The sequence below is a fragment of the Phaseolus vulgaris genome, chromosome 6 (assembly GCF_000499845.2).
Source record: "Phaseolus vulgaris cultivar G19833 chromosome 6, P. vulgaris v2.0, whole genome shotgun sequence".
NCBI lineage: Eukaryota > Viridiplantae > Streptophyta > Magnoliopsida > Fabales > Fabaceae > Phaseolus > Phaseolus vulgaris.
The window spans coordinates 20,320,170-20,335,833 of NC_023754.2; the positions used below are offsets into that span (position 1 = coordinate 20,320,170).

Consider the following 15,664-nt stretch of genomic DNA (forward strand, 5'->3'; position numbering starts at 1 on the left):
TCATAACTTAAAATAAAATTATGAGAAACAAAGTTTAGAGGAATAATAAATTTTGTAAAAATGTTACTAAATAGTTAACCTTTTAATTTATATTTAAATATAACTTAAAACTTTAATTTTAATTGTTTAAAAAATAATCTTTGCTAAACATACAAATTTAGTTGAACAACTAAATATTACTTAATAATACTAATTCTACATAATAATACTAAATATTACACGATGGAAATTTAAACTTCACGTTAGTCATTGATGGTATCTAATTAATTTAACATCAATGATTATTTTTTTTTCTTATATTAATCAATGTCATTCGTAATAAAAAGTTTGAACTTGGAATATTCATAGTCGTTAGTGAATCTTAAACTTTACAATAGTAAAACTAATAAATAACTGAATGCTCATATATTTTATTACAAGTTGGACAAAAATAATAATTCTACAATAATTCACCATAATAATGATATTTATGATACTTTTCAGAAGTTATCACTGCTAAATGATTTTTGTAAAAATGACTTATTTTCGTATCAGTTAAATATTAAACAATTTTCAAAGTTTTTTTTTTTTAAATCATAATTCATTTTGTCGTTGTATGTTTGGTTGGAGCTTGAGTTGATAAAGTCAGTTTTTCTTAAAATATATTAAGAATTATTAGGTGGGGAAAAAGAAAAGAATAAATGAAAGCTCTGTATATTATATATATAATATGTCTAAAAATATTACAACACATTTATTTAGAATGATTAACACCAATACAAAACAAATAAATTTGAATTAATCACAACATGTTGCTACCTCCTATTTTTTCTACTGCAGTTGATAAATTTATTTGTCTTTTTTTTTTTTTTGGTGATATTTGTGTAAGGTATAATACCTGTTGTAGGTTCTTGTTCAGCATCAGGACATTGTGATGTAAAATAAAAATAGCCTATTCTCTCATAAACTTTGATCTAATTATGATTATATATTAATGTCAATTGCTTCATATCAAATTTGAGCATGCACCAAATTTTAGTGGGAAAGAATGAAGAGGCCCTTAAATAAAATAAGAATATGAATAAAAATATATTTTGGACCTCTTTTATTAGAATATATTTTAAAAAAAAAATTGGAATTGCTTTTTGAAATAAGATTTTTATTTTTGAATTTTATTTTAAATTTTTTATTTTTAAAACATAATAATATCTTCTAGCTGTTTTTCGGAATGTATTATTTCCAATTCTAAATTTTCATTTTTCAGAATAAAAATCATTTTTTGAAATTTAAAAATGTGTTGGTGCATGTCAAAACGGTTGATGTAAATATTAGTGTAGTAGTGGGGCAAGTCCTTTTTCTTCTGAGTTGAAATGGGACTCACGTGATCATTGGGCCTCTGCCTGTTTCTTCCTCTATCCTAACAAATTTCTTTCTGTACCCTAACAATTTTTTTCATGCACTCTATCATTTTCGAAGAAGACCGTTTTACCTACCTCTTTTAAAATTGATTTCTGATTAATCTTTCCGAAATATCTCAAGAACATATTTTCTAGAACACATTTTATTAATTCTGAATTTATCAATCTGGAAATCAAACAAATTATTCTAGAAAGAATATTTCGGAATGAATTTTTATATTTTGAATTTCCTACTCTGGAAATACTCTTTTGCTTATGAAACCGCTATTTTGGAAATACTTTTTCTTACAGAATCTCTATTCAATTGTGAAAGGATAATTTCGGTATTTTAAAGATAATGCAAGAAGAAAAATGAAAGAGTGCAAGAAGCAAAATGAGGAGTGCAGGAAGAAACTTACTGAGCCTCTTTGATGCTTATTTTTTATGGATACTAAAAGAGACAAAATTCTTCCTACAACTCCATATTTTCTTGTAACACCCATATTTTCAAAATTACTAAGTTTGCTTATTTCTAATTTTATAATTTGTCATGAAAGTTTTATATTCCAAATTTAGAATAAAAAAATTTACATAATGTATTATAGAATTTAAAATAAAAATTTTTCATTTTAAATTGAACAATCCATAATATAATTATAAATTATGATTTGTATTATGAATTATCATTCTATTTCGAATTATAAAATTTAAAATATAAATTTTGTAATACAAATTTTAGAATATAAAATATATTGATTTGTAAGCAATCCCATAATATAATTTTTTCTACTTAGATAATAAATAAAGATAAATGACTATTGTAATGGTGATACTGGACGTAAAAAGTATTGTGGCGGTGACAATAGAAATGAAGAGTACTGTGACGGCGTTGTGGAGTAGAGAGCTGCTGCAAAGAAGAAAGTTGAAGGTGAATATTGCTTCTAAGATAGGTGTTCAATAGAAAAGATGAGAAAAATATATTCAATTGCTCTTGTAACGCCGTTTCTCTTGGTGGCATGCACCGCCAGGCATTCTGATCTTTTCTACGTACAAATTTATTGTAAAAAACTTTGCAACTTACTTTTTCTTTTCATATATATTTTTATACTTATATTTTATTTTATTATTTTAAAAATATATAAGATAAAATATTTGTTATTTTTTTATTTTTAAAAACTAAATATAAAATTTAAATTTTTAAATTTAAAATTATGAATTATAAATTATGAATTAGGAAGTAATTGTAAACATAATTCAAATTATTATTTTTTCTTTAATTTTAAAAATTAATATTCTATTAATTGTTGGATTCAAAAAGAAAAAATAAAATAAACATGTAAAAAGAAGCAAAGTGAAATTATTTAAATTTAGAATAAAAATAAAAACGAAAAAGAATATATATATATATATATATATATATATATATATATATTCATGAAATTACTTTAACTACTAATTTTATTTATATCTTTTATACCTCTGTACATATATAAAGGAATTTCTCTTGTGATTTTTCTTAAAAAAATTAAAATTTGAATTTAAATTTTAAATTATGAAGTAATTGTAAACATAATTTAAAATGTTTTTCTTATTTATTTTTAAAAAATAATATTCTGTCAACCTAATTCAAAATTATAATTCAGATAAATAGGCATGACAATGCCAATGTTTCCGCTAGTATATAAAAAGAGGATTTCCCTCATTAATTATCATTTTTATTTTATTCTAATTTTATCTTTATCTTTATATTCTAATTGCACAGTTGCATCTTCTTTTCCAGTTCATCTTCACTTTTATCCCATCAAACACTTTTTTTTTTGTTTTCCATTTTCATATTCAAAATTCAAAATATGAAAAGTCGTAATTTCCTTCTAGAACCACGAAACTAACTAGTAAGTGTTGTTTTTCAATTATAAAGTAGAAGATGAAATGTAATGTCTGAATTTACTTTTTTTTATTCATTTATGTATGTATTTGACATGACATGATGACAATATTATTATTATTGTGAAGACACATACTGTCATAAGATACAGGAAGACAACAATTTAATCAAACTTTAAAAAAAAGAAATTATATCATAAAATATTTAAATGATATTTCGTTTTATTATTTTAGTAAATATTTAGAAGAGAGGGATAGTTGGCGTTTTTAATTGTTGATTATTTAAATTGGTTACATAATTAAAGTCTTTTATTGTGTTTGTCTGTCATTTCACACTTATTTTGATTATCTGTGTAAAACAAGGCACTAATATTTGTTAGAGAGTGAAATCATATTTTTCAATTATTTCTGTTTGGTGAATTCCAAGGAGGAAAAAGAGCACAACTTGAAGCAGTAAAAGTCTAAAATTAGAGGGTCAGTCAATAATAATAATGAGTTGAAAAGAGGTTGGACTTGGTGGGAAAAGGGGTGAAAGCTGAAAAGGAAATTGAAATGTTTCAAATTAAGCAACAAGACCCAAAAAACTGAAAAAATAGCAAAACAGCCCCAAAAGATATTTCAAAATCACCCAAAATTTGAAGTTGGTGTCCCCTTTCCCTTTTCCCTCTATTCTCTCCTTTGTATTTGTATAGTTCAGTTGTGTGGTTGCCGACGCAACGTCTCTCGCACAAACTCATCGCTCTTCACTTTCTCACTCCCACGGAGAACGCGAGAGAGATCGCAAATGCAAGACATTTTCGGATCAGTTCGCAGATCACTGGTATTCCGCGGTTCACCGGAGACCGAAGAGACCTCGCTCGGAGTCGGAGGAAGCCTCGTCGATAAGATCAGTTATTGTATCCGAACTTCCAGAGTCTTCTCCAAACCCTCGCCGCCGTCGCCGTCTATTCCTGTTGACGCCGCGCCTCCGATCCGATGGCGGAAAGGCGAGTTGATCGGATGTGGTGCCTTTGGCCAAGTCTACGTTGGAATGAATATCGATTCCGGAGAGCTTCTGGCGGTTAAACAGGTCAATTACTTTCTTCATCCTTTATTCGTTGCTGACTTCATCGTTAATTTATGCTTTCTCGTTTTATCTTCGTTTAGAATTGTTTTATTTTTTGGAGTTCAGTTATTAGCTTCTGCTTGTTTATTCTTTTTCTTGATTCTTTATCGGAATTGGCTTTGTTATGAGAGTCTTTCATTGCGATTCCCTATAATTTGAAATTATTGTGGTTATGGCTTTATCGCTTAAATTGATTTCGTTTTCTTGTCTGGTTTTTAGGTTTTGATTGCGGCGAATAGCGCTTCAAAGGAGAAGGCACAGGTTTGTGTTTTCATCAAGTTCCATTCGCAACTACTTCTGACTGTATCGACTAAAGCCATTTATTGGCAGTCAATCAATTGTTGTAACTTGTATATTATAGACGTTTGTTTGTTTGTTGTAACTTATAGATGTTTGATCTTTCCTTTTGTTAGTTGTTACATTTTTTTTTTTCACAGAAGGCATTACATTTTTTTTGTTCTATATATATTTTTCATCTGATTTTTTTTTTTTTTTTTTGCTGTTAGCTGTTACAATTGCTTTTCAGGAAAGGCATTACTATTTTATTTTGTTATATATGCCTTTTCCTCATGCGGTTCTTTGATTAATGTTTTGACATACTACTAACAGGCTCACATAAAAGAGCTAGAGGAAGAAGTTAAATTACTTAAAGACCTTTCACATCCAAACATTGTTGTGAGTATGATATTCTATGGATGAGAGATACTTTAGGAAAAATTAGTTCACACAGACCATCTCTTGACCGAATATATTTTTATGCTGCAGAGATATTTGGGTACAGTCAGAGAAGAGGACACCCTAAATATTCTCTTGGAGTTTGTTCCTGGTGGGTCCATATCATCCCTATTGGGGAAGTTTGGGGCTTTCCCTGAGGCTGTAAGTTTTAGTTACTGAGCTGGTATACTTTTTTTAATTAATTTTTTTATATGCAAATCAATTCCACTAATTCATTCAACAGGTAATAAGAACCTACACGAAGCAGCTACTAATTGGACTTGAGTACTTGCACAAAAATGGGATCATGCACAGAGACATTAAGGTGAATTATATTTCATTGATACTCATGTTATCTTGGCTCTTATCTGGTGGCTGATGTTCAAGTTATAATTAATTTCAGGGGGCCAATATTCTTGTAGATAATAAAGGGTGCATAAAACTTGCAGACTTTGGGGCATCCAAACAGGTCGTTGAGCTGGTAATCTCATTCTTATCTGTCGCTGTACTATTGTTTATACGGCTTTACATTTGTGAGGCTTCTTCTATTTGAAAAGTTGTTTAAGCAGTATTTTTTTTTATCTAGGCAACCATTTCCGGGGCAAAGTCCATGAAGGGTACTCCATATTGGATGGCTCCAGAAGTTATTCTCCAGACTGGGCATAGCTTGTAAGGACATTAACCGTCTAGACATATTTTAATATGTTATTATGTTATTAATATGCTTTAATTCGATTGAAAAACTGGAAGTTTCTTCTGGTCAGATATCACTTGGTGTGTAATTGTGATTGACTGTTTATGTGTGTACCATCCTGTGCGATGTTTTGTATATGAAGTTGTTTTACAACTTCCTGCCTTTAAAAATACAATGATGGTTTCTATAAGAAATAGAAATCTTTGCTTGAGATATTGAAGAAGTTAGTGGCCGGAATTTTCAGCAAGATACATAGGCTAACTATGCTTTTAAAGTTTGTAGTCCTAAGCAATTTGAAGCAGAGTTATTATTGCTTGCATCTTAGTTGTTGTGTCTTGTAGAAATAGTTGTATGTTTTAGATGAGTGACACGTACAAATTCAAGGTCACAGATTCTACCTTCGAAATTCTACTAGGAGATTCTTATACACTGTTCTTGGTGTAATTCTTGAATTTTTGTTTGTTTAGTTATTTTGTGCAAGTGTATAATATATCTTTTTGAAATGGTGTTTCATTTGATGCTAAATAAAAATGTTTTCATTTCAGCTCCGCTGACATATGGAGCGTGGGTTGTACTGTGATTGAGATGGCCACCGGAAAGCCTCCCTGGAGTCAGCAATACCAACAAGAGGTATCTCATTCTGACTCCTGAAATCCTGTTTGAGGTGCTCTCTGAATCTACTAAAAGAAAAAACTTTCAGGTTGCTGCTCTCTTCCATATTGGGACAACTAAGTCGCATCCGCCAATACCTGATCATCTCTCAGTTGCAGCAAAAGATTTTCTGCTAAAATGTTTGCAGAAGTACGTTACCTTAAATTTTCTTCTGCTTTTCTTGCATTACAAATTCTTAGTTTTAGTGTGTTTCATGTGATTAATACTTGTCTTAAAGTATATGATGGAAGATGATCAACTAAACATTATTAAGTTTTTCTTTTTTTGGTGGGTGAAGTGGGGTGTCAAGGGGGTCTGGGAGAAAGATCCCTCTGCACATTTCTATATTAAAAAATGACTTTTAACATTCAATGGTGTAGTCTGCATAAGAGAGAGAATATGCGCCTAGTATGCTTTCTTTTCAAAGGTTGTTTATCAGATTACAAAAATCATGTAAAATTATAATCCTTTTGTAGGGAACCAGTTTTGAGGTCATCGGCATCAGAACTGCTGCAGGTGATTCTTTAAGCATTTCTCTTTTATACTGTGCATATGAAGTATATAACATTTTGTGTGGCCATTTTAGTTAGACTCTACTTTTTTTTATTGTTGTTTGTTAATAGTGTTTTGCATGAAATATTTCAGCTCTCCCTAACATAATTTTAAGTTGTAATTGACTACAGCATCCCTTTGTAACTGGCGAACACATGAATTCTCTTACTCTGTCATCAAATGTCACGGTATGTAAAATTGTTGTGTGATATTTGAAATGCTATTGTATCTTTCTACAAACCAATTTTTAAGAAAAATCGCTTTCACTTCTGACAGGAAAATTTCATAGCTTCATCACCATCATGTGCTCCAAATGATGATTCCTTGTAAGTGTTGAATATTTCCTTCAAGGACTTGTAATATTTGGTAGTTATTTATGTGGAACATTTAAATGTTATATTTTTCCTGATGCTAGTGAATGGCAACATGGTTTTATTTAGCATTTTTTTTGTAATTTATGTAGCCTTTGCTCTTCAACAGTAAATCCTCTGGACTCGGGAAATAAACAATTGTGGGGAATGAGCAATGATGATGATGATGATATGTGTGTGATTGATGACAAAGAAGAGTTCTCGCAGAATGATGTTAATTACAAATCATTGATGTCAACTAATATTGAGGTGATTGCAGGTCCTTATTGTTTTATTTATTAAATATGAAATTAATGACTTCTCAGACACATTTTTTTTTTAATGAAGAGTTTCAACCCAATGTCTGATCCCTCTGATGATTGGGGGTGTAAATTTGATGCAAGTTCAGAACTGGAAAATCGAGAGGTCAATTTTGTCACAGATGAAAGTTACATGCCACCTGATCAGTCAGGGGATGATAAGGGGCAGACAGATTTTTCCTTTCCAGGTGTCCCATCTCTTTCAGAGGAAGATGATGAACTCACAGAGTCAAAAATCAAAGCTTTTTTAGATGAGAAGGTATTGCTTTACGTTGAAATCAAGTTTGTCGTTCTGCTGTAACTTCATCAATTTTTTTGTCTACTAACTGCAGTGTCATAATGGTGACTATACATTCATGACAGGCTCTTGAACTGAAAAAACTACAGACACCTTTATATGAAGAGTTTTACAACAGTTTAAATACATCTTGTTCTCCCAATGTTATTGACAGTACAAGTGATGATACCGCTTCTCGAAATTTTTTGAAATTACCCCCCAAAAGCAGGTCACCAAATCGAGTACCAATCAGCACTCCATCTAAAGCCGTCGATAATACTGGAAGTCCTGGAAGTAATGGCCAGTCCTCATCAACTGTTGGCCATGTAAATAACCATACTTCACAGGATATTCCAGCATCTCCCCTTAAAGGAATGTTAGTTGACTCTCAGCAGCAGCCTAGCCCAAGGTTTGTTTGCTTTTGCCTTGCTTAAACTTCAATTATTTTCAGAAATATAAAGTAATTTATGCACTGTATGTTGTAATTGCAGTCTAAGCTTTTCTGAGAGACAGAGGAAATGGAAAGAAGAACTCGACCAGGAGCTTGAGAGGAAGCGAGGTTCGAAATCTCTTTATTAAAATAACTAATAATTTCTATAATTCCTGGTTTTGGAACTGTCATTAACTTTGGCTGTATTAGTTAATTTGATCCTTAAGTTTAGTACATATTTAGTCAAGTTAATACCTAATATCATGTACTAAGTCAATTGATTAGTTAAATTGAAGTATCAAATTGACGATAATTGTCAAATATAGGAACTAAATTGACTAATTTGATGTGTTAATTTCAATAATCATATTAATTGATAAGTATCCAATTCACGAAGTTGTCAAATTTTGGTACTAGATTGACTAATTTGATAATGAAGGAAGCAAATTGACCGTGTCAATTTCAACAATCAAATTAATTGATAGTTATTTATTACAGTCAACAAAAACACCATTTTGTAATATCAGGGATCAAATTGAACAATGATGCTAGTTTTAAGGATGAAATTTGATAATGAAGGAATCAGATTGGCATTGTCAATTTCAAGAATCAAATTAATTGATAGTTCTTACAGTGAAACAAGACCGTCTTCCTTTTAATACCAGAGACCAAATTGACCATGATGCTAATGTTAAGGATCGAGTTTATAATTTACAACTCTCACTCAGTTTGACTGTTTATGTAAGCGAGAGACATGAGCAGAGAATTCAAAGCTGTCATTGTCTTTCACAGTTGAAAATATACTTCAGATGATGAATGCTAACGGCTCTCTCACATTCTTTCTAAAACTCCCTTCGTACTTTATTCTTAACATAATATGCTAGTCGAATTTGGTATGGTTCAATTTACAAGTTGCTTTGGACAAATATTGCAGAAATGATGCGTCAGGCTGGCATGGGCGGAAAGACATCTTCACCAAAGGATCGAGCTCTACATCGGCAGAGGGAACGAACAAGATTTGCTTCTCCCAACAAATAAGAAACTCGTTTGAGCCTTCATAATGCCTTGACTACTGGGATTGAAAACACGTGTTACCGCAGTTTTGCTGGGTTCGTTAATGTTATATATCCAATTTGGCCTTTTTGCCCTAAATTTTTTTTCACATGCCAATCTTTGTCGTATTGCTGTGCCATGTAAAGCTTTTTATACATGCGTTGCTTTGAAATTTTTTGCTTTTCTTTGGGGTTTTAGAGATGCATGGCCGTCAACTTTATGCCCTCTTTGTATTATGAAAATAGAAATAATCAAAACTATGTGGCACAAGATTGCCTATGAATCTGTTGCCACTTGTCTATCTTTTTCCCCTGCTAATTGTTTTTCAATGGTAATTTGTGAACTGATTTTACTCCTACAGTACGAAATTATTCTATTGATTATAGGAAACTTCTCACAGGTATAACTAGAACTATTATTTAGAATCGTCAATTTCTATAGAATAGAACATAATTAATTTGTTGAGTGTTTATAATTAAGTGAACTAGTTTGTTGGTTACAGGACTTGAACACTCAATCGGGCCTTACACCTATTGCATGTAATTTTATTTTTTTTTGCATTTTTTACTACTACAGGTGATGCATACAGGTTAAAGTGTTTCTTTTTTTTCCATAATTCTCTTTTGATACTTCTCATATATTTCAGAATGGAATTTTCAGAATATAAAAAATGCATCTGAAAAGGTTAATCAGGAATGCATGACTGGTGACTGGGTGTTTGGAATCTATCTATTAAAGAAAAAAGACAACAATATCATTTTAATATTTCTGGCATAAATATAACACAAAGAAGAAGCGAGAAGACACATTTCACAAAATCACAAATCACAAATCACTTAATCAACAAATGTGTCTAGTTAAAACAACTTCATATTTTGACTGATTTTTCATTATTATAGTTGGAGACAGTATGTCCTGCTTGCTTAATTAAATGTACCTTGCTAAGCTGCAAATTTGAACTAAATAAAGTTTAAGTAGTCTAATTACATGCTTTAGTGTTGGCCAACAAAAGCCGTAGATTTAGACTAGAGAAAGCTTAACTAAACAGGGCAATACAAGGTTGTCATTAATATATCTATTCGTACAATAATTTGTATAATAATAATTTCTGTACCTTGATATCATTATTGTCCCAAAAAAATTAACATTCATTACATTCTTCCTGCTTTTCTTTCTTTCTTAATTACAAAATTTATAGTATCTGAACTAGTCATGTGCGAAAGAATATGCCAAAAGATCGGAAAGCTGAAAAAATCTTACACAGAAATGCAAATTTTAATAAGATACGTTTATAGAAGACAAATAAAACTAATTAAGTGTTAAAAGCAGAATTATAAAATGGAAAATCAATTTATAAAGGATAAATAAAAGATTTAATATGATGTGATAGGCATAATAGACCCATTAACATGTGATATAAATAGACAAAGTATTTAGTTGAATAGTTTTATGAGTGATTAATATAAGGATTGACTTAAGTTTCATAAAATTCATGTATGTACTCCATACCAAGAGGTCGGTAATTCTAGAAACACTAATGATCGACAGAAGGGAGTTGACAAGGAAAAGGAGGAACAAGAGAAAGGAGAAACGAAAGAGGCAAGGTAAAGACGAATTTTAAAGACAGTCTCTCTCATAAAGTTTGTATAAGTACAAAAAGTTTGTACTTGTATAAACTTTATGAAGAGAATGTTTTTAAAATTCGTTCTTGCTTTTACCTTTCTCGTTCCTCTTTATCCACTCTTCTTAGTCACTCGTGTTTCTGAAATCACTCTTGGATTAGAGATTTTTTGAAATTGAAGTAAATCTTTGTATTAATCAGTTATATTAAATCTTTCACTAACGCTTTCCTTATTTTTTAAGACTTATCGGCTTTCCGGCCTTTTGGCATGCCTTTCGTCCCTTCGACAAGAATGACTAGTTCAATTTTGAAGTTATAACTTATTTCTTTATTTAAAAAATAATAAAATCCCTTCGGACGTTTGAGATAACTGACATCATCAAAGGTTTAAAAAATAGCATATCAAAGAATTGCTAAACTGGAACATTATATATATATATATATATATATATCAATTTTTTGGAGCAGGGATTTTCGCAGAGGATGCTGGTCGTTGTTTCACTCCATTTACTATTCCATCACTTTGCGGTGCATTTTTCTTTCTCTTCAATGGTGAAAGAAATCTGGTTGCCAATCTTGAAGGAGAGAAAGATCGACATAATTTTGATGTAAGCGATCCCTTTGAAGAACACTTTCTCAAATTTACTACCCCGTCAATTTTTTGTTCAGTTTTCTTGCTCTTTAGTGCCGAGGAAGCTAAGAATCTTGTTGCCACTCTAGTAGAAGAGAAAGGTGGAACCCATCTCTTTGGAGAACTCTTGCTCAAACTCGTAGTTGTTGGTCTTGCAAGTGAAGAGGAAATAGACACAGTTGATGGGTTTTTGACTTTGCCTTGAAATTGAGAAGCTTTTTCAGGTGGGGACTTGATCAAGCACTTGTGTTGTGTTCCCATGTTTCTTGATATGACAGGAGCCTCTGTCTTGAAAAACTGTTTTTGCCTTGAAAAATGTGTAGACAAGAATAAAGGGTTGGTGAATATCACTGTCTTGCTACTATTGCTTCCACATGCTCTATTCTTGGTAGATACCTTCTTTGCTAAACACTTTATATTATTCTCTTTCTCAAACTCTGCAGCTTTTGGAGGAGAAACCTTGAAGTTGATCCTAGAACGAGCCCGTTGAGGTGGCGGGGAATCAGAAAGTACTTTCATCTGTTTCTCTTTCCTCCTTCTATCATGGAGCTGTGTCTTTTCAGGCTCAACTTTCTGATTTGACAGTTGGGACAGTGGAGTTTGTGGGTCCTTGGTGGCCTTTTTCTTACTCACAGCTGATACTATTTCTCTGGCAAATTGACTTGCCTGTAAAATTTCTCCAACAGTCTCATCAACAAGCATTGCAGGCAATGACATTTGCCTCCATTCTTCACCTGCATAAACATTTGTTCTTACATATAAACATGAATGCTTGCACATGATGTAAATTGACAATGATTTGGAAAACTTACTAGGTGGAGATCTTCTTGCTACATCATGCTTGCTCCTTCAAAAATATGAATAGTAATCAAATTTACGAGTTCCATACAGATTTCATCATTTTAGATACAGTTTTCAAATTAATTATTATAAAAGTTTATAGCTAACACCATATGTTCCAATATCTAATGAGAAATTCTAAGATACACAAAGGAGTGAATATCATATGGAAATTAGTTCTATCTAATATTAGAGAGTGATGAAATGTTCACAATCATGCACTATATTATTAGAACTGAACTGAGAAATAAATAGAATGCAAGCAAAACCAAAATTTACCTAATCAGTGATTCTTGCTTCCACCTTAAACTGGTTTTGAGATGACCTTTGGTGCTTCCAGGGCTGAGACTTACCCCTGAGATCACCTTCGTTCCACCGGCCACAGTGTACTGAAGTTCTTGTAGTCGAACCATGCACTTATCTACCTTCAACCACCCACCACAACAATTCACTTTTAGGGAATCTCAGCAAAAAAATAATCAACAAAACAAAAAAAAATGAGAAACGTGGATTAATGTATCACCTTGTTGAGTGTTTCTCTGATTAGAACAGGATTCAGAGCTAACATTTTACTTTGTTTTGTTGAGGTTCTACCAATCATCTTTGGGAAACGGGTTTCAAAGTTTCAAATCGTAAGCTTAATTCACTTCACGCTCTCTTTCAAACCAATGCCAAATTCTCCTCTCCTTCGCAACGGTCAAGAACCAATCCGCAGGAAACGTTTACGTTACGACTGTTACTCAACAATTCTGTTTTATTTTTAAAAACAATAAATCACGTTACTGTTTTCAACTCAATCTTCTTATCTGGGAGAATAGAAAACACTTAAAAATCGTTGCATTACAATAAATGACCATTTTAATTCTCAATATTAAAAAGTACTTTAAAACTAGTACCATGGATCATTTCACTTCTTAACGTTATGGTTCTGGTATTTTTTCTTTTAACTTTGATCTTTTTAGAACTCAAATCATGTAATAATTATAAAATTTTTAAATTAATAATCATTATTGTTAAGATTCACATATCTGGAAATCCCCTAGAGATAAAAATATTCATTTTCTAAAAGTAAATGTAAATCTCACATAATCTTTCTTTATATCTCTTTTAAATAAAACAAAAAAAATAAATTATAGCTCTCTGTTAAATAAAACAAAAAAAATGTGAAAGACCTTATTTTAATAAATAACATATAAATAAAAAAGGTTTAAGGCATCAGTCCAAATATTATTTAAAGATTGAATAGTAGAACATATATTATCTACAGAATCAACATTTGCAAGAAGCAAAATAAACAAAAGATGCGCTTTAAACATAAAGGCACAAAGAAAATATATTTTGTAGTTTTATTGTATATTTAAAGTACTTCTCATGTACTTTATTTTGCATGAATGATTAAATTCTCTATTTTTAACTAATCTGACATCTAAATTACTATTTTTATAATATCTATTTGTGTAAGTACTATTTTTTTTTGTTAATTTTTTCTGCTTAGGATTCTTTATCTGGATATTTTTTTCTAAATGGATATACAATTTGTTGCATTTGAAGTTTCTTACTATTTTATATGATTTTTTTTGGAAATAAGATACAACATTCGTAATTGGTTTTATTATTATAACTTTTACTCATAATCAATATCTATCTATTTATCAATAAGTGCTTTTAAGTCGATTAAAGAGACGGTTATTATTTTATGTTTAAGTTCACTATGGAAGTATGAAAATACGAAGGATTAATTCTTTGCTAAGAAGTTATATTATTTTAGAATTAATATAATCACTAATAATTGATTGTTTAATGGAGATAAATAATCAATCCATTTTTTTTATTTAATCTTGCTAATTACGTTGCTTTAATTATTTTTTATTCTATTTATTACGTTTTTAATTATATTTTTAAAACAAATATTTTTCTTTTTTACATTTTACATGTTTGATAGATTATTAATAATATTTTATAAAATTAAACCCAAAATTAAACGAAACTCTAACTGCATTTCCTTTTAATTGTTAAATATTTTGATTTGATGTATTGGACAATTCAAACATTAAATTTACGCAGTTAGATTCTAGAATCACAGTTTTATTTACTATTTACATTCATGTTGGTGTTAGTTCTAAGGTTTAGGATAATTCTTAATTTAATTTTAGTAAAATTGAACATATTTTTGGTAGATTCCTAGTATGGGTTTTTCTTTCTACACCCCATAAGATTGTACCCATACTCTTTTGTGAAAAAATGAAAATACCTCAGCATATATGTTGCAGTGCCGTTGAAGATGTAAGTATTTGAGATATATTTTTGTTATGTGGTTTTGTTTGCAATTTGGTTTTCTAATCACACAATACATCTCAAATTCAAATTGTACAATTTGTAGTGTATATATTAATTTTAAATAAATTATTATTATTATTATTATTATTATTATTATTATTATTATTATTATAGATCAGAGGTGAATTATCATTTCAAGTGCAAACTAGATAGATTTCGATGACGATTTTCCGTGGAAGAGATCGGGAACATGTTATCATCGTTGCCACTATATATTGGAGGAGAACATGAGAAAATTGGAGAAGAATTTTCTAGAGGACCTACTAATATCTCGTTGTTATAGAGTTACGCTAACCATGTGACTTGTAGACTATGAGAGGACGAGGATTGATGGAAACTGAAGTTAGTCTCTCGCGGACAGAAGCTCAGTAAGTTTGGGATCCCTCATCCATAAATTGAAGTCACGGTATAAGATTGAGTTGTTGTCATTATACAACCTTAGCTATGAGACCGCTAATAAATGTCTCATATAAGCCTTTGCTGAGAGGTGACACCACAACACATTCCTTAGGTTCATAATAGTGGCACATAAGGGTGGACAAAAAATCCAAATTACAAAATCCAATCCATAATTATCAAAATCCATATTAGTTTTAATCCATTTAAATGGATTTATCTCAAATTCAAATCCATATTTTTGGATTTTAAATCCAATACATTTAATTGGATATGGATTAGATTGGATACATTTTTAGATTATGGATTAGATTGGATACATTTTTAGATTTTCCAAATTGCATTTTGGGTTGGATTTAGACTTGGCCTGATCCAAGTTGAGCCAAGACAATTCGGGCCCAGGTTGAGCAAAGTCGGCCCAAGTCCACGTCGA

At 30.7% G+C, this 15,664-nt stretch overlaps 3 protein-coding genes across 3 annotated transcripts in view; 2 read left to right on the forward strand and 1 right to left on the reverse strand.

The window, feature by feature from the left end:
- The window catches only part of LOC137831700 (uncharacterized), a 98,442-nt gene that overhangs the window by 12,701 nt on the left and 70,077 nt on the right, over nt 1–15,664 (forward strand). The window lies entirely within an intron of this gene.
- On the forward strand, nt 3,897–9,707 carry LOC137831695 (mitogen-activated protein kinase kinase kinase ANP1). Its single transcript, XM_068639477.1, has 17 exons — nt 3,897–4,329; nt 4,585–4,626; nt 4,975–5,040; nt 5,131–5,241; nt 5,324–5,404; nt 5,483–5,560; nt 5,666–5,748; nt 6,319–6,403; nt 6,474–6,574; nt 6,901–6,940; nt 7,108–7,164; nt 7,253–7,302; nt 7,440–7,596; nt 7,675–7,905; nt 8,010–8,332; nt 8,415–8,482; nt 9,288–9,707. The coding sequence occupies exons 1-17, from the start codon at nt 4,045–4,047 to the stop codon at nt 9,389–9,391; spliced, it is 1,962 nt and encodes a 653-aa protein (XP_068495578.1). The 5' UTR covers nt 3,897–4,044; the 3' UTR covers nt 9,392–9,707.
- Nucleotides 11,380–13,515, reverse strand: LOC137833103 (microtubule-binding protein TANGLED-like). Its single transcript, XM_068641475.1, has 4 exons — nt 13,022–13,515; nt 12,778–12,923; nt 12,471–12,505; nt 11,380–12,392 (listed from the first exon to the last, which is right to left on the reverse strand). The coding sequence occupies exons 1-4, from the start codon at nt 13,097–13,099 to the stop codon at nt 11,479–11,481; spliced, it is 1,173 nt and encodes a 390-aa protein (XP_068497576.1). The 5' UTR covers nt 13,100–13,515; the 3' UTR covers nt 11,380–11,478.